The sequence below is a fragment of the Bos grunniens genome, chromosome 21 (genome assembly GCF_055505025.1).
Source record: "Bos grunniens cultivar Pamir isolate PY7600 chromosome 21, Bosgru_T2T1.0, whole genome shotgun sequence".
Classification (NCBI taxonomy): Eukaryota; Metazoa; Chordata; class Mammalia; order Artiodactyla; family Bovidae; genus Bos; species Bos grunniens.
In genome coordinates this window covers 43,867,501-43,886,152 of record NC_141185.1, presented here as the reverse complement: position 1 = coordinate 43,886,152, position 18,652 = coordinate 43,867,501, and the positions used below count along the sequence as shown (strand labels likewise).

At 48.6% G+C, this 18,652-nt stretch overlaps 1 protein-coding gene across 5 annotated transcripts in view; it reads left to right on the top strand.

The window, feature by feature from the left end:
- The first annotated feature begins 513 nt into the window (after nucleotides 1–513).
- The window catches only part of ABHD17C (abhydrolase domain containing 17C, depalmitoylase), an 80,453-nt gene continuing 62,314 nt past the window's right edge, over nucleotides 514–18,652 (top strand). For 4 of the 5 annotated variants that reach the window (XR_015149925.1, XM_086364215.1, XM_086364213.1 and 1 more), the window contains exon 1: nucleotides 670–1,396. Coding sequence is in view for 3 of the 5 variants with exons in the window: in XM_086364215.1 (XP_086220341.1) it covers nucleotides 807–1,396 (590 nt within the window). In the remaining 2 variants the exon portion in view is untranslated. Of the gene's footprint in view, nucleotides 1,397–18,652 lie in introns of all 5 variants that reach the window. The other variant, XR_015149924.1, reaches the window with a different exon arrangement.

The following is an 18,652-nucleotide window of genomic DNA, read 5'->3' as shown; positions in this document are numbered from 1 at the left end:
AACTTGGATTTAGGGAAGAGAATTCCTGGGAGAGGTGAGAGAGAGGAAGAGTCGGATTCGGGAGTGTACCTGCTCCCCTTCAATTGTCCCCACCCTCCACCGTCCCCCGATCGGCCCACGTGCCCCCATGCCTAACCCGGAGCGCTCGGGTCTTGCTTCCCAGGGTGGCAAAGGTGCCAGCGTCCCCTCCCGGAACCCCTCTGGGGATCTGCCCACCTGCCCCTGCATACAGACCCTAAGCGGGGGCGCCCCCCTGCTCCGGGCGCCTGGGCGTCCCGGGGAGGAGGACGCGCTTCCCAGGCCAGAGCAGGTGCCCGCGCCCCCGCGCGCGGAGTCGAGGTAGGCGGCCGGGCAGCCCAGCCCAGACGCCGGCCCGGCCCGGGTCCCGGCGGGGGCGCGGGCCCGCGGTAACCCGGAAGAGGCGGCGGCGGCGGCGGCGGGCGTGCGGGAGCCGGGGGGCGGGGGCAGGGGTGGGGGCGGGGGCAGGGGTGGGGGCGGCGCGCTCCAGCCGGCATGGCCGCCGCCGCCGGCTTTGTGTGCCGCGCGCGGGCCCCGGATGCCCGAGCCTCTCCCGGCCCGCCGGGCCGTTGCTGACCCGCCCCGGCTCCCAGCGCCGCGCCCGCCGGGCCGGCCCCGCCTACCCCCTTGCGCCTCCCCGCCCCCTCCTCCAGCCGCCGGGCGGGCGGGCCGCAGCCGCCCTCCGCTCGCCCGCTCCTCGCCGCGCGCCCGCCCGCCCTCGCTCCCTAGCCGGCCTGCCTGCCTGCCTGCCGTGCCGGCGGCGGCGGCGGCGCGCTCCAGCCGCCCCGATGCCCGAGCCAGGCCCCAGGATGAACGGCTTCTCGCTGGGCGAACTGTGCTGGCTCTTCTGCTGCCCGCCCTGCCCGAGCCGCATCGCCGCCAAGCTGGCCTTCCTGCCGCCCGAGCCCACCTACACGGTGCTGGCGCCGGAGCAGCGCGGCCCCGGCGCGCCCGCTCCGGCCTCGGCCGCTTCCACCTCCTCCGCCTCCGCCGCGGCCCAGCCGGCGCCGCAGCAGCCCGAGGAGGGGGGCGCGGGGCCCGGCGCGTGCAGCCTGCACCTGAGCGAGCGCGCCGACTGGCAGTACTCGCAGCGCGAGCTGGACGCCGTCGAGGTCTTCTTCTCGCGCACCGCCCGGGACAACCGGCTAGGCTGCATGTTCGTGCGCTGCGCGCCCTCCAGCCGCTACACGCTGCTCTTCTCGCACGGCAACGCGGTGGACCTGGGCCAGATGTGCAGCTTCTACATCGGCCTGGGCTCGCGCATCAACTGCAACATCTTCTCCTACGACTACTCCGGCTACGGCGTCAGCTCCGGCAAGCCCTCCGAGAAGAACCTCTACGCCGACATCGACGCCGCGTGGCAGGCGCTGCGCACCCGGTGAGCCCGGCGAGGATCGCCAGGCCTGGCCGGCCGCTGCGAGGGGGCCGGGCTGGCATCCCCTGGGGGCCTCTGGGGCAGCCTGAGGGGAGAGGGACCCTCTTTCGGGGCTGTGGGCGAACAGAGATTTCCTTCCCCCCACGCACACACACACCCCTCCGCGGCCGTGGTGGCTTCTCTTTTCTTTTCCATCCCTGGCTTTCTTTCACTCCCTTCAAGAACCCCGCCAGCCCTCTGGTTCCTGGAGAGTTCAGATTCGCAGGGTTTTGCCTGCTTTGGCATGCCTGGGTGCCCCCGATCTCCCCGGCTGGGTCTTTTGTGGTTCTGGGCACCACAAGTGGCAGTGTGGGCATGCTTAAATACGGGGCAGAGACAACTTGGTTCGCGTTGAGTTTGTGTGAGCCGGCGGCCAGAGGCTGGAGGGCCTCAGGGTGAAGTGACCTTGGGCAAGGCGCATGAGCTCGAACCTCTTGTTTCCTTCCTTGTAAAGTCAGGGGGCGCGGCGGGAGGGCTTCCAAAATACGTTCCGGTTGTAAAGTGCTCAGCGGGGCCACGTCTGGGCGGCCTTGGAGGGAGCTGGAAGGTCGGGTGGTGTGAAGTTGGACTTCCGGGGCTGAGTAGCTGGCAAGGCGGTCAGGAAGTTTAGCTGGTGGTGGTGAGCCTGGCATCTTTATCAGAAACTTAGTTAAAAAAACAAAAACAAAAAACCCCAGGAGGAGTTCGAATCTTGTGCTTAAAGGGCTTGGGGAATCTCTTGACCTTGAATTAGCATTCACGGGAGGACTAGAAAGTGTTTACTGAGGGAGTCTTTTATGTGGGAGGCACAAATTGGGGGCTTGGTTTTGGGGCTAGACACGGTAAGACCAGCAAACCAAACTTGAGTTTTAGTCTCTAGTTACCCGAAAGTCGGGTAAGTGGGCAAGTCACGTCCACCTGTTTGTGCTCCAGTCTGGGTATCTGTGACTTCACCCCAGCCACCTAGTAGCAGGATGGTGAAAACACCTGAGGTCATGTTTTCTCTGACATCGGATTGCTTCAGATGAAAGAGCCCCCAGAATAGGTATAATTGGCACTGTTAAGCTACTGACAGGTGTCGTCTTTATCTAAAATGTGTTTGCCTGCCACTTGCAGACAGCCAACATTAGTGATTTTTGTCCTCATTCCTGTTCATGCATATGTTCATAAATTATTCTGTGCCTTTCTGGGAAAATGGCCTATCCAACAGGGAAATACTTAGGATTTCATACGTTGCTTATTCACATTCTTCTCCGCAAGTCTTGAAGGACTTTGTTTGGATGAAGCTTTTTGAAAGTGATTTAGGCTGAGGCTGTACAATTCTTGAGACCCCCATGGACTGTAGCCCACCAGGCACCTCTGTCCATGGGAGTCTCCAGGCAAGAATACTGGAGTGAGTGGGTAGCCATTTTCTTCTCCAGAGGATCTGCCTAATCCAGGGATTAAATCTTTGTCTCCTGCATTGGCAGGTGGATTCTTTACTGCTGAGCCACCAGGGAAGCCCCCGAGTCAGAATCTACAAGTAGTTAAAAAGTCACCTGTTTCAATAAAGAGTTTCACATACATATTTGTCACACACGATCGATCACTAGTAGCTGCTGTTGGTCAAGGTATTAAAATAAAGGGTTGGCATTAGATCTTCTTAAAGTGAAACATAATCCCACCTTGAGTAGGTTATTTGGTGAAATTTCTGTAGAATACTGTTCCTATATGTAAGTGTCTAGATTAGAATGAAATCTTTTTCAGACATGAGGCAAATCCTTTGCCCTGAATATGCAGGTGTGTCTGTGTTACAACATACAGGAGACATAATTATTTCCCGGAGACATGTGTCATATGTAATTTAATTATGGGCATGGCTTTGGGTAAGGTTAAATTTTGAATTGTGTGATGGGGTGGCGTTAGTGGTAAAGAACCTGCCTGCCAGTGCAGGAGACATAAGAGATGTAGGTTTAATCCCTGTGTCGCTGGAGGAGGGCATGGTAACCCACTCCAGTGTTCTTTGCTGGAGAATCCCATGGACAGAGGAGCCTGGTGGGCTATGGTCCATAGGGTCCCAAAGAATCGAACACAACTGAAGTAATTTAGTACACACAGCACAAAGCTGAGCACATAGCTCACCTTTGCTCGGAATTTATTTAGTTTTATGCCAGAACTCTCATCAAGGTTGATTTACTCACCTGTTAAATAGGTTAGAACTTAAAGGCTAAATGACAATCTTAGGATTTGAAGAAACCTTACACACCTTGTGCTTTTCAAACTTTTTTGATTGTGACCCCACAAGAAGGAACACGTTTTATGTTTTGCATCTAGATCAAGCACACATACACAGTCCAGTTCAGTCGCTCAGTCGTGTCTGACTCCTTGCGACCCCATGAATTGCAGCACGCCAGGTCTCCCTGTCCATCACCAACTCCCGGAGTTCACCCAAACTCTTGTCCATCAAGTCCGTGATGCCATCCAGCCATCTCATCCTCCATCGTCCCCTTCTCCTCCTGCCCCCAATCCTTCCCAGCATCAGAGTCTTTTCCAATGAATCAACTCTTCGCATGAGGTGGCTAAAATATTGGAGTTTCAGCTTTAGCATCAGTCCTTCCAAAGAACACCCAGGACTGATCTCCTTCAGAATGGACTGGTTGGATTTCCTTGCAGTCCAAGGGACTCTCAAGAGTCTTCTCCAACACCACAGTTCAAAAGCATCAATTCTTCAGTGCTCTATATATTTGAAGCAAATGTCTCACAAAGCAGTAGTTTTGCCTGTGAGCACTACACATGTAGACTATGTTTTGTTTTCTTTTTTTTTAAGAAGCGGAAAAAGAATGCAGGCTGGGAAGGACTAAGTTAATTTACCTTCTCATTTATGGACACTGTCCTTATGCACCCTCATTTGACAGAGGCTCAAGGAAGATCGGGAAGGTCTCCTGATTGCTAGTTTAGGACTGTTTCCACATTACCATGCAGTCTGATTTATCACATTTTTCTGGAGGTGCATATACATGTCTCAGTTATTTTAATAGGCTAGGAGTTACTTGACTGTGAAGCTAAGCAATCCCTGAACAGCCTTTCCCCTTGGTCTGCTGTCTGTAGATTTCTGTTCTACTTTGCCTGGAAGATGCCCTCTTCTCCACCCGTTTATGACTCCGTTCGGGTCATGGCCCCGGCAGCAGTACCTCCCACCACATATACCCATTGTTCTATGGCTGATTAGCTCAGATCCCCTTTTCTTTCTTAAAATGTTATTTATTTAATTTTTGGCTGTGCTGGGTCTTCATTGCTATGTGGACTTTTCTCTAGTTGTGGTGAACAGGGCTACTCTAGTTGTGGTGCATGGGCTTCTCATTGTGACGGCTTCTCGTTGCAGCTCCTAGGCTCTAGAGTTGTGGCATGTGGGCTTAGTTGCTCCACGTCATGTGGGATCTTCCTGGATCAGAGATTGAACCAGTGTCTCCTGCATTGGCAGGCAGATTCTTCGTCAATGAGCCAGCAGGGAAGCCCCTCACGTCCCCTTTTCTACTCCCAGTCTTCATGCCTTCCTTGGGGAACTTTCTGTTTTCTGATCTGAGGAACCAGGCTGCTCAGAACTCTGATTGGAAAGCCAACCCCATCCTAAATCATTTCCATCTCTGCACTTAGGTTGTTCCCCTAGGAGGACTGTAAGGCCTTCTGGTGCTTGCCTGGCCTTTTGTGTGGGCCCTTTTCCTGTGCCCCTCGTTCTCCATCCCGACTGGATCCTGATTGGGTTCATGAGCGCCTGGTGTTCCTGTTCGTTCATCTGCACTAATCACATTGTGTTGCTGTTTCTTGTTGTTTAACTGCATCTCACTAAATTGGAAGTTCCCTGAGGGCAAGCACTTCCTGTCTTCTGTATTCCCAACAACAGGCAAAGTGCCTTAAGATAATAGGAACTCATTAAATATTTGTTTAGTGGTTTGCACATACGGGCACCCCATAAATAAATAGATTCAAATTTTCCTAATTTTTAAGTTGCATCTATTTTACCTCTAGGATCTCGTATCCATGGGCATAATCATAGGCAAAGAAAGAGGTTACAATGTATTGGCTCAAAACAAAAATTGTATTGGCTCAAGGTCTGATCCACTTTGCATCTACTATCTCTCATGCTTGCAGCCTTGAAGCGTCTCTGTTGGACAACAGAGTAACAGTAACCCTTTTGTATTTCTTTGCATCCTTTCTCCATGTTGATTGGCCAAAATGTTTGCTTGGGTTTTTCAAGATGTGGAAAAATCTGAACAAACTTTTTGGCCCACCCTCTCTGCATGCTCTAGCGATGGGTCCAGTCCTCGGTGGAGGACTTCAAACACAATCACTGCCTGGTGTTTCCATAGGTAAAGGTAGCACATCCCCTGAGTAAGTCGGCAAGTCATCTAAAGTAAGGGTTTGGGGAGGAAGTAAACTTGAAGGCAGGAAAGGTGGGTCATTGCTAGTTGGGCAAGAGGTGATTATTTTAAGCATTTGAAAAATGACTGAAACGTATGCAATTGAGAGGTTGGATTTGAAAGGAGGGTATAGACTGAGCTTAGAAGAAAGAAGCTGATGTCTTATAAGGTTCGACTGCTATAGCAAAGTACCGTGGAGTGAGTGGCTTAAAAGCAACACAAATTTGTCAGGGCTGGAGGCTGAAAGTCTTGAGATCAGGGTGTCAGCATGGTCAGGCTCTGGCAAGAACCCTGTTTTTTGGTTGCCAGCTTCTCGTTATGTCCTCACAAGGTGGAAGAGCCAAGGGAGTTTTCTTGGGCTGGTTTATAAGGACTTCCCTGGGGGCTCAGTGATGAAGAATCTGCCTGCAATGCAGGAGACCTGGGTTCGATCCCTGCCTGGGTCGAGAAGATCCCTGGAGAAGGGAATGGCAACCAACTCTAGTATTCTTGCTTGGAGAATTCCATGGACAGAGGAACCTGGCAGGCTACAGTCCATGGGTTCACAAAGAGTCAGACGCAACTGAGGGACTAACACTTTTACTTTTTGTAAGGGCACTGATCCCATTCATATGGGTTTCACCCTCAAGACCTAGTCACCCTTCAAAAGCCCCATGTCCCAAAACATCACCCTGTGGGTTAGATTTCAAGAGATAAATTTTGGGAGTGGGACACGTGTTTACATTCACACACACATAGATACTGTTCAGCCTATGGGCAGTTGGTATTGGAACAGTGAGAGAGACAGTGGAGAATCTAAGCATGGTAGAGGCCTTGAAGGTTGGGACATGTTTTACATTTGAGTTACTGATGCCCTTTACAAGCATGCTGTGTAGCCAAGCAATTGAGGGAGTGAATTGGAGTCACTTAGAAATATCTGTAGAAAGGACACTATGAAAATCATTGCAACCTTATTGGAGGGCAGTGTTGTAATTTGGGTTGGGGGGAAGGGGAGTGATTAATCTGTGCAGGAAAAGCTGCCTGTTGGTTAAGGTGGGATTAAGTAGGCGGATTAAGCCTCCTCAGCACACATCCTTTTTGGATGTGAGCAGCTTTAGGCTGCAGAATTGGGGCTTGTGATTCAAGAGGGAGTGAATCAAAATCAAGCTGATTTGAAGGTGTAAACCCAAACAAGCAAATAACTCAAGGAATGAGGTGTAAGTAAAGTGGGGAGAATTTTAGCTGAAACATTTTCATCTAGAGAAACAGGAAAGTAGGGGCATTTATGAGTCAATTTGTTGTTAGTGTTTACCATCACCATCTATAGAAGTTGCTTCATGCAAAAACTGTGGAGGAGAGAGGCATTTGGTAACATTGTCAGAGAAAGCAATGCTGAGAGAGGAAGGTAAATAAGAATTTTCAGGGAATTGCCTGTGGTTCAGTGGTTAGGACTCTGTGCTTTCACTGCAGGGGCCCAGGTTTCACCACTGGTCACGGAACTAAGATGTCACAAGCAGAGATGCTGGGGGAAAAAAGGACTTACAGTGTCTAGGTACAAAAGTATTAGTTGCTCAGTTGTGTCCTACTGTTTGCAACTCCATGGACCAGGCTCCACTGTCCATGGAATTCTCCAGGCAAGAATACTGGAGTGGGTTGCCATTCCCTTCTCCAGGGGATCTTCCTGACCCAGGGATCGAACTTGGGGCTCCTGCGTTACAGGTGGATTCTTTACGGTCTAAACTGTGACAAGTTACAAAAGACTATTTCCCTTCACTCATTCCTTCTCTCAACTAATGAGCCATTAACCATCAAACACACGTGTATTGATACTGTACTTGTACTGGCCACTAAGATAGTTTCCCTTGCCTATTGTTAATGTGAAACTTTCTTTTTTCTGTGAGACAGATTAGGTTTTAGAGAAACTTTAAATGTGTAGCCATGTGTTGCTCTTTTATAACTTTTCCCTTTGTGATTTAAAGGATCCATGTAATTGGAAAATCCCTGTCTTGGGAAGACTGTAATGGATACCATCAGGTAGTGGGCTCTTGAAACGCACCTGCTATTGGTTGTGGGTGTTGTTTACATTTATGAGTCAGGATGGATTTCTCCTGGGAAGAGCCAAACGGTGACTAGTTTCCCAAGCAGGTTAAAGTTAACGACCTAACTTCTTTGTTGTCAGTTTTCTCAGAGGGAATTCTATGGTATGATGGAAGGAAGAATGCTCGTGTTTCTACCTTAGTTTCACTGATTAGGGACAGAGTAAAGAGAATGTTCTGTGAATGGTGTGATACGTGAATGCACAGTGATCTTCCTAGAATGGAAATAGAATAGCAGCTTGACATTCAAGGTAGTCAGTGTGCAAATATCCCACTAATAAGAATGTAATCTTAAGAGCAGACCTGTTGAAACTGACACAGGTGCAGTGTGTTTCTGTGGTTTGCTGTGGCTCCACTCCCCTCCTCCAGTGCTCTTGGACTGTACCTGCTTCTTCAATCCGCCCTCCCCGATCCGTCATTGCTGGGTTTCTGTCTAGCACAACCAGATTCTGAGCTGTCACCCTTTTCCCACTAAACCTCACTTTCCCATGGTTCTTTTTTTTTTCTAAAATATTTACTTATTTCTTTGGCTGTGCTGGGTTTTGGCTGTAGCATGCAGGATCTTTGTTGTAACCTGTGGGATCTTAGTTCCCTGACTAGGGATCAAACCCAGGCCTCCTGTATTGGGAACTCAAGAGTCTTAGCCAGTGACCACCAGGGAATTCCCTCCGATGGTTCTATTTTTCGAGGGGTCTTACTTTCCTTTTGTGAGCCAAGTACCAAAGATCTGACAAGCGTTTTCAGTTTCTGTGTCAATGGTCAATTACTCCTTAATGGGCTTCCTCTTCTAAGAATACTTGTTTTTATTTAGGGCAATATTGGAGGCTCAATCTTATCTAAAATTCAGTCTGAAAACTCTACTGGTACAATGGAATATTGATGGAAAGCCTTCCCCACAACCCCCTTTTTTTCCCTTGAAGTCATTAGAGTGATACTATCCTGAGGTCACTTAGAGCAAATCCTTGACATCACTCCCAACCTTCTGCTACTGCTGCCTTTCTGTCCCTCTCTCCAAATTAATAACTACTCAACTCATGAGGGCTTCCCAGGTAGCTCAGTGGTAAAGAACCTGCCTGCAGTGCAGGAGACCCAAGTTCAGTCCCTGGGCCAGGAAGATCCCCTGGAGAAGGAAATGTCAACCCACTTCAGTATTCTTGCCTGGGAAATCCTATGGACAGAGGAGCCTGGCAGGCTACACTCCATGGGGCCTCGAAGGAGTCAGACATGACTTAGCAACTAAACAACAACAACTACATATATTAATAACCCCGTATAAGACTCCAGAATCTGCCTTCAGGGATTGTACTGTTCATGGTGGTGGCAGACTTACTCTATCTATTAGATTTTGCTTAAGCCAGTGTTGAGGCCGTAATTCTGCTTCACTTTAAGAAGCCCTGGGTACAAGAATCTGAAGTCTCAACACAGCTGTACTTAGGATATCATTATTTGTGTATTAGAATGATTCCCCACCCCCCACTGCAGGATTGCTTTAAATAATAGGCTTGCTGATTCATAAAAGTTTTAATTTGCGAAAGTGAGATGAGCACAAAACCTTTTGAACTAGGGAAATTAGTTCTAATTCCAACAGTCCCTCTAACCCGTGTTGTCGCCTTGCACAGGGAGGCACCCCACACCCCTGTGTTTTACATTGCACTGTTTTCAAAACAAGGGAGGCGACTGTAGTAAGTTCCCTGCATATGAACCTTTAAGCTGGGAACTTTCAAAGATGCGAACATGCGTTCCATCACCCTCAGGCATGAATGACCTCTCAGCTTGTCCTCCGGCTCCTGTTGCTGATGACCCTTCAGCTCTACCATCTCCCACCTCCTCTCTGTCTCTCGATGCCAGCCCTTGTGTGCAGCTGTTGTACTCTACTCCTGTACCTCTCAAGGTACTGTACTACTGTAAGATTTAAATGTTTTATTTTGTGTGTTTTTGTGTGTATCATTGGTGTGAAGAGTATCATAAACCTATGACAGTACAGTACTATATAACCGATTGTGTTAGTTGGGTACCTAGGCTAACTTTGTTGGACTTATGAATGCTTTCCGGAAATGGAACTTGTTCATATGTAGGGGACATACTGTACATGTCTTCTGAGGTGCCTTCTTTAAGTAAGGCTGTGTTTCATGATTTTTAAGGGAGCGTACCTAATGTTTCTGAATTTGCTTCTCTTGACTACACTGAGAAACATGATGGACTCTGTCTCTGCAGTGAATCTCAAGCCTGGCTGCATCTCAGCAGCCCTAGGTAGATATTTTTCGTGTGTGTATGTGTGTCTAGACATATGCATGTATGTGTGTCTGTGTGTGTACATGTATAAAGGAACATGAATTCACATGCGCGTGCATATGTGTATGCTTGCATGCAGCCTCAGTTGAGTTGCACTCGCCTAGAGACTGTAGTTAAGGATTGGACTCTTTTCAACCCCATGGACTGTAGCCCACCAGGATCCTCTGTCCATGGGATTTCCCAAGCAAGAATACTGGAGAGATTGCAATTTCCTTCTTGAGATCTTATTGACCCAGGGATTGAACCTGGGTCTCCTGCATTGCAGGCAGATTCTTTGCTGTCCCAGCCACCACGGAAGCCCTCATTGGTTAAGACTTGGAGAAAAATGAATGCTAAGGAAGATTTTTTTCATATACTTATATAGTTGGTTTTAGTCAAAGGTCTTTGGTGGCCAGGAATCCACTCATGTGGACCATGTGAGGACACACAGCCCCGCTTATACTTGCAGGATTCCTGAGCCTCTTGGGGACTGAAGCTGGGGGCTCGGAAGCCATCAAGACCCTGGATTCTCACCCTCTCAGCTTCCTCTTTCTGAGCTGGTGTCTCCCATCTCCTCTCTGCATACCTGCTCCTTTCTACAACAAACCTCTTTATGCTCCTGATCGCTGCGTATCACCTCACCTGCCCCCCAACCCAGCTGTGCTTATTACCTTCCCTCTCCCCACTCATCTGCCCAGGAGCTGGCCTCCCTCTGGCTTCTAGACCCCTCCTTCCCATGCTTGACTCTCCTGTTGTACCCCAGGATGGTAAGGCTGGGGCTGAGGCTGTGTAAGTGGACAGGGCTCCTCCCTTGGGGATGAGGTGAGGCCATGGCCAGGAGCATCAGCTGGCACTTCTGGGCCTCAGTGAGTCCTGCCCCAGCTGGAGAGTGTTGTGCGGGGCAGTCTCCACTCTCCACTCAGCCCGTGTGCCCCATCGTGTGTCTGACCAGAGAGCACGGGCCTTGAAGAACAGATCATAATTAATAGACCTTAAACCAGGTCAGTGGAGCAGTGATGTGGTTGCCTTGTGACCAGCCTCTGGCTCCCTCTCTGAGCCTGGGAATGGAAAATTGTGGACCGATAGGACTCTCCTCTCTAGTCACCTCTCTTCTCTCTGCCCTGCAACTGGGGCTGCTCTGCCAAGTTGATCTGTGGTGTGGGGACAGAATTCTGCACTGCCCATGGAGCACCCAGAGACAGTGGGTGAAGAAGGGAGAAGAGGGGAGCTCCCAAACTCTGCAGGGTTCCACGGACTCCTGTGTCTTAGGATTAGAAGAGATGCCCAGCTTGGAATGATGGAATGACTTAGTCCTTCATTTAGATGATTTATAGCCAGAGCTAATTTCTGGCTCTTCTGTCAAAGTAGCTCAGGCAATGTCTCAAGGGGAACTTGAAGAGGGATGTGACTGCACGCCTTCACTTTCTCTGACATCATTAATAGTTCTGGGCAGAGATTTTTAAATCAAACAGGTATAAGTTCAGGTCCTGCCTAGGCCACTTATTAACTGCTTGACCTCGGGCAAGTTTCCTTTTTGAACCTCAGTTAAATTTTACCAGGGTGCAGAGTTGACCACTTCACTTCCTGTCTCCTCAGCATCAGGATTATTTGAGGCTGATTATTTTAAGAAACTTGCAGACTCAGGAGAAGCTTTGGAAAACCCAAGTAGATGCTGTTGTTGTTCAGTTGCTCAGTCCTGTCCGACTCTTTGCGACCCCATGGACTGCAGCATGCCAGGCTTCCCTGTTCTTCACCAACTCCAGAGTTTGCTCAAACCGTGCGTTTGAGTCGGTGATGCCATCCAACCATCTCACCCTCTGTGCCCCACTTCTCCTCCTTCCCTCAGTCTTTCCCAGCATCAGGGACATTTCCATGTATAAAGGAAATCTCCATTTCTAAGGGTGTCTTCCAGGCTGCTCCTGGAAGTTGGGGGGAGGTGACCTTCATCATGAATGCAGAGCTCTCATTGGTGCAGAAGGTGATAATTTAATTTGCATTACAACCTCACCTTTGTTTTCTCTGCTTTGCCTCATGACCTCCCAGAGAGTATCCCACCACCCTCTTCTTTTGCTTTAGCTGAAGAAGGCATTTAAGGTGAGGGCTTCCACCGTTTCAGAGTTACTCTGTTTTCCTGGGTCTTTCCCATATACACGTGTTATTAAACTTGTTTGCTTTTGTCTTGTTAATCTTTTATCAAGGTTTAATTATTAGACCAGCTAAAGAACCTAGAAAGGAAGAAGAGAAAACTTTCCTGTGCCTACAATGGTAACAGTAATAATAATAATAACAATGACCTTATGTCACATGCTCTAGCAGTGTTTTCCACACAGTCAGAGCACAGCAGATGGGGTGTTTTTGTTGTTTAAGACTCAATGAGCATGAGTTTGAGCAAATTCCTAGAGATAGTGAAGGACAGGGAAGCCTGGTCCTTGGAGTCACAAAGAGTCAGACTCGACTGAGCGACTGAACAGCAACAACAAGATCACTGAGAGCATTAATCACCAGATGCTCAGATCGTGCTGTAGACCACATGCTTTTTTGTAGTTGTAGTTTAGTCGCTGAGTCATGTCTGACTCTTTAGGACCCCATGGAGTACAGTACGTGGATCGCCATTTCCTTCTCCAGGGATCTTCCCCACCCAGGGATCGAACTTGCGTCTCTTGTGTCTCCTGCATTGCAGGCCTGTTCTTCACCACTGAGACACCAGGGGAGCCCAGACTGGGCACTTAGATCAGGTGTTAAGGAAATTGCTCCCTCCCTTCTCTCCAGAGATGTAAATAATACCCCGGTCAAGGGAGCTTGGTGGGTGTGGCTATAAAAGAACTGTAAAGGAGTGTTAGTTTTATTTGTGACAAAGGGGAAAGAGCCTCTGAATTTTTCCTCTGGGCTCGTGGGCTCTAAGTATCATGCTCTGGCTTTGGAGAGTGGTGTGCGTTAGTATTTTAAATCAGATAGCACTTCATCTACTGAGGTGTTTATATCCCTAAAGGAGATCTTAAAAAGAGAGGAAACCATACCTGTAATCCAATACCTCACAATTACTTTGCCAACCCTTCCTCTGCTCTCTTCCCTCACCCTGCTGTTTCCAGGCTTAGCTCTCAGTATTGGAACTTGCATTCTGGGTGAAACAGGATATTTCCTCTCTCTCCAGCACTCATGACATTCTGGTTGCTCTTTATTACTGGGATGACCTTTGATAGATTGTTGCTGTTGTTCAGTCACTAAGTCGTGTCCTACTCTGTGACCCCATTAACTGTAGCACACCAGGCTTCCCTCCCTGTCCTTTACCATCTCCTGGAGTTTGCTCAAACTCTTGTCCATTGAGTCAATGATGCCATCCTACCATCTCATCCTCTGTGTCCCCTTCTCCTCCTGCCCTCAGTCTTTCCCAGCATCAGGGTCTTTTCCAATGGGTTGGCTCTTCACATCAGGTGGCCAGAGTATTGGAGCTTCAGCATCAGTCCTTCCAATGAATATTCAGGGTTGATTTCCTTTAGGATTGACTGGTTTGATCTCCTTGCTGTCCAAGGGACTCTCAAGAGTCTTCTCCAGCACCATAATTCAAATGCATCAATTTTTTGGTGCTCAGTCTTTTTTATGGTCCAAGTCTCACATCCATACATGACTACTGGAAAAACCATAGCTTTGACTATACAGACCTTTGTTGGCAAAGTGATGTCTCTGCTTTTTAATATGTTGTCTAATATCAATATATAGGGGTATCTTTATTTCCAAAAGTTGGTCTAGGGACCTGAATGCACAGATTTCCTTCTGAAATATGAATACTCCCATGATGCCTTGTACCAGAGATCTCATATTGAGTTTTCAAGGCTCTGTAAAATGGAGCTCATTGATAACTTCCACAGTATTGATTTACTTCAGAGTGTTAAAACCATGGCACCATGGTGAAACTGGAAACCTGTTTCCAGAAAGCCTCAGCCATTCGCATTCAGTGCTCAGACCAACAGTTAGCTGTGGTGTGTCATTGATTTGTTGGGTCACTGAGAACAGTCAGTCACCTCAAGATTACTTATTAACCGAGCACTGCTTAAATCCTCGGATGGAAAAGGAACACAAAGAACCTCCGATGCTGATTATTAGTTTGTTCCTTTAGTTTATGTTTTTATATCTAAAAAAAAATTTTTTTTTCTTTTTTGGCCATGATGCTTGGCGTCTGGGATCTTAGTTCCCTGATTTGGGATCCAGCCATAGTCTCTTGCATTTGAAGTACAGAGTCTTAACCACTGGACCACCAGAGAAATCCTCAGTTTACATTTTTAAATGGGCAGTTACATTGGAGGAAAAATGCAGAGCAAGCCTTTATTCAGAGTATATTCGCAAAGAGGGAGTTTGCAGACGGTAATTATAACTGCTGGCTAACACCTCCATTATTTTTATTATGGTTGGTAATCACATGAGAATTCTAACTTACCCAAAACTGTTGTTAGTGATTGTCATTGGAGAGAACCAGACCATATGCAGTGATAATTATATTGACTATGAAGGTCTGTGATACCAGAACAAGATTCTTATACATGGGTTTAACTAGAGCAACTTGATTTATCCCTGTTGTCGTAAATAATGCAAGGATATTTCAGGATCTCTGAATTCTGGAATTCAGAATTTGAATTTGAATTTGAATTCCCCTGCAGTGCTTTAGATATGTGATGATGGGGGCTTGGACCAGAGTGGTAACAGCAGAGGTGGAGGGATGAGCTCAGATATGGATGTTTCTTTAAAGGCAGAAGCAGCAGTATATGCTGGTGGCACCCCACTCCAGTGTTCTTGCCTGGAGAATCCTAGGGACAGCGGAGCCTGGTGGGCTGCCGTCTATGGGGTCGCACAGAGTTGGACAGGACTGAAGCGACTTAGCAGCAGCAGCAGTGAGCAAGGGAGTGCGTGGCTGATGCCACTAGAACAACAGGAAACTTAAGAGTTGCAGTTGATTAAGGTTGTGGGTGGGGGTGTAAGTAAGTGGTTCAGGATAGGGGGGCAGGGGAGGTCAGGAGTCTAGCATCGGATCCAGTGAGTCTGAGGTACCTATCAGACTTCTTTTTTAAAAAACAATTTTATTTATATATTTATTTTCATTTTTGGCTGTGCTGGGTCTTTGTTGCTGCGTGGGCTTTTTTCTAGTCGTGGTGAGCAGGGGCTGCTCTCTAGTTGCTGTGCACAGACTTCTCTTGTTATGGAGCAGAGGCTCTAGGACCCGTGAGCTCAGTAGTTGTGGCTCCCAGGCTCTAGAGCACAGGCTCAGTAGTTGTGGCACTCAGGCTTAGTTCCTCATGGCATGTGGGATCTTCCCTGATCTGGGATGGAACACCTGTCTCCTGCATTGGCAGACAGATTCTTTGCCACTGAGCCACCGGGGAAGCCCCACACATCAGACTTCTCAGTGGAGATGAAGAGCAGACAGTAGGGTGTAAGTCCAGTTCAGGAACGAAGTCTGGACTGCAGATAAATTTGGGCATCATCCCTTCCAAGAGGGAAAGCAGTTAAACCAAAAACAAACTTGGGAGAACTGGCATTGTCCCTGGGGTAGCCCTGCCTCTGCCACCTCCTTGACAAGGTCACCCCATGCTGCTGCTGCTGCTGCTGCTAAGTCGCTTCAGTCGTGTCCGACTCTTAGCAACCCCATGTACTGCAGCCCACCAGGCTCCTCCATCCATGGGATTTTCCAGGCAAGAGTACTGGAGTGGGGTGCCATTGCCTTCTCCAAGTCACCCCATAACAGCCTATTTAGTCCTTTCATCTGGTTTTGCCAGGCCCCTGAACAAACCCAGCATGGGAGGGTCAGATGTTCCGGTGGGTGACTAGTCTCCCCAGGAGACTTGGGCTTCCCTGGTGGCTCAGATGGTAAAGAATCTTCCCACAGTACAGGGGACATGGGTTTGATCCCATGGTCATGAGGTCGCAGAAGAGTGAGACATGACTGAGCAGCTAACAGTCTCCCCAGGAGACATCCCCGTGGCGTCAAGCTGTATATGTTCTGCTTACTTGAATTGTGGCTCTTTGGTCACTTTCTGTCCCTGGGGAGTGATCACTGATCTTGCCTGCCATCTCTTCTGAGGAACTGGGAGAGCAGCTTGATGGCTCCGAGCTTGCCGAGCACCCCTAGCAGCCTGCAGAAGGCTCTGCTTGCTCCTGTGTTCTGTGGTCCTCCCAGGGGGCCCATCATTACCGTCTGCTTCCTGGCTTCTCCTGGACCATCTTCTGAAAACCCTGATGCTGACTCAGATGGACCCGAGTTTACACATCTTGTGTAAAATGTGAGAGTATCATAGTCACTTTAGCAGGATTAAGTATGGTGAAGATGACAGTTTTAATTTGCATAATCCCTCCGCCAACCTATTTCCATTTATTTTCTCTCTGAACTGAAAATGGAACAAGAGTTTCTTTTCTTTTTTAAAATAAATATTTGTTTGTTTATTTGGTTGCGTCAGTTCTTAGTTGTGGAGCTCAGGTTTCAGGGCGTGTGGTCTCAGTAGTTGCAGTACTAAGGCTTAGTTGCCCCATGGCATGTGGGATCTTAGTTCCCCGACCAGGGATCAAACCCGCGTACCCTGCGTTGGGAGGCAGATTCTCAATCACTGGTCCACTAGGGAAGTCCTCGAGACAAAAGTTTCTTGGGGACATTTATAGACATCTTTAACTTCTAAATTCCATCCTTGTATTATTTTTGAGTCATTCTCCCATCCTCCCTTTGACTCAAGGATTGCAAAGCTAATTAATTCACACCCCAGACAACTGGAATCTAAATCTTTCAGGACTTGTTTCTTCCATGAGCACCTCTTTTCTGAAAAGTGCTGCTTGGAATAAAAGACTATATGTTTATGGGAGAAAAACATGTCTTGACTTTTCTGTGTCTTTATCTGGTATGCCCTTGTCAGGCCAGCACAGGCTGTTCAGAATCCACCCCACCCCACTCCCACTGACTGGTCTCCTCTGCACAACTTTGCCAACCAGGCAGCCAGCCCTCTCTGTCCTCCCAGAACTCTGATTATACGTCTGTTCTAGCTCTCATCACCTGGTCGTTGGTTTGTTCTGTCTGACTCCTGCAAGAACGTAAGAATGTAATCTCCTTGGGGCTTCCCTGGCAGTCCAGTGGCTAGGACTCCACACTAACAATGCAGGGAGCGTGGGTTCCATCCCTGGTCTGGGAAATAAGATCCTGTAAGATGTGGCAAAAAAAAAGAGAGTGTGGGTTCCATCCCTGGTCTGGGAAATAAGATCCTGTAAGATGTGGCAAAAAAAAAAGAAAGAAAGGAGGGAAGGAATGGAGGGAGGGAGGGAGGGAGGGAGAAAGGAAGAAAAGAATGCGATCTTTTTGAGGACACGGCCAGACTGACTTTTGCTTGCACAGAAACCCCAGTACAACACTCCTTGTGTTGTACCAAAGACCACTGAGTGTCATCAAAGCAGTGAGGAGAATGATTGGGTGCAGGAGGGGGTGATGGGTGGGCGGTGTTTTTACTGAGGCCTCTTTCTTTGCAGGTTTAAGATTCAGAGTCTTAATCTCCTTTGCTTGCACCACTGGTTATCTGTGGCCGCCCCAGCTTTCCCTGCAGAAGGGCATGGCAACCCACTCCAGTATTCTTGCCTGGAGAATCCCATGGACAGAGGAGCTTGGTGGGCTACAGTCCTTAGGGTTGCAGAGAGTCAGACACAACTGAATGACTAACACACACAGCTTCCTGTTGAGGTCTTTCTCCTGAATGGGGTGTGAGTGTCTACCCTAGCCCAGGGGAGGGAGAGGGGCAACTCGGACCCTGGGGACTGAGGTCCTCTCCATAGCCCACCGTCCCCTCCTTCACATGACTGGAAGACAAAGCTGCCTGCAGGGGCCACCCCAAGAAGGGTAGCAGGAGTACTTTGAGGTGATAGGGGGATGTTTGTCTTTCTTGTTGTTGATGGGCCAGGAGTGGATGCAAGTCTACCTGCTGTCAAAGTGCACGCCCCCAGTCCTCCACACATGTACTGATGACCAGCTCATGTTTTTAAAAGACTTGGAGAAGGTGATTGTGGCTGCTATTGTTGAGGAATATATATCTTTTTCATCTCAGCTGACAATTGAGAGAAAGCAGAACGGGAGAAAAGTGTCCGTCCAATTCCACTGACTGCCTCCCTGTTGTCTTCATTTCCAGAGGTCCTTGAGACTTCTACACCAGCTATTTTTCCCCCTTGCCATTTTTTAAAAAAACTTTTATGATTGTTGTTGTTCGGTCACCAAGTCGTGTCTAACTCTTTGCCACCCCATGGACTGCAGCATTCCAGGCTTCCCTGTCCTTCACTATCTCATAGAATTTGCTCAGATTCATGTCCATTGAGTCAGTAATGCCATCCAACCATCTCATCTTCTGCTGCCCTCTTCTCCTATTGCCTTCCAGTCTTTCTCAGCATCAGAGTCTTTTCCAGTGAGTGGGCTCTTGCTATCAGGTGGCCAAAGTATTGAAGCTTCAGCATCAGTCCTTCCAATGAATAGTCAGGGTTGATTTCCT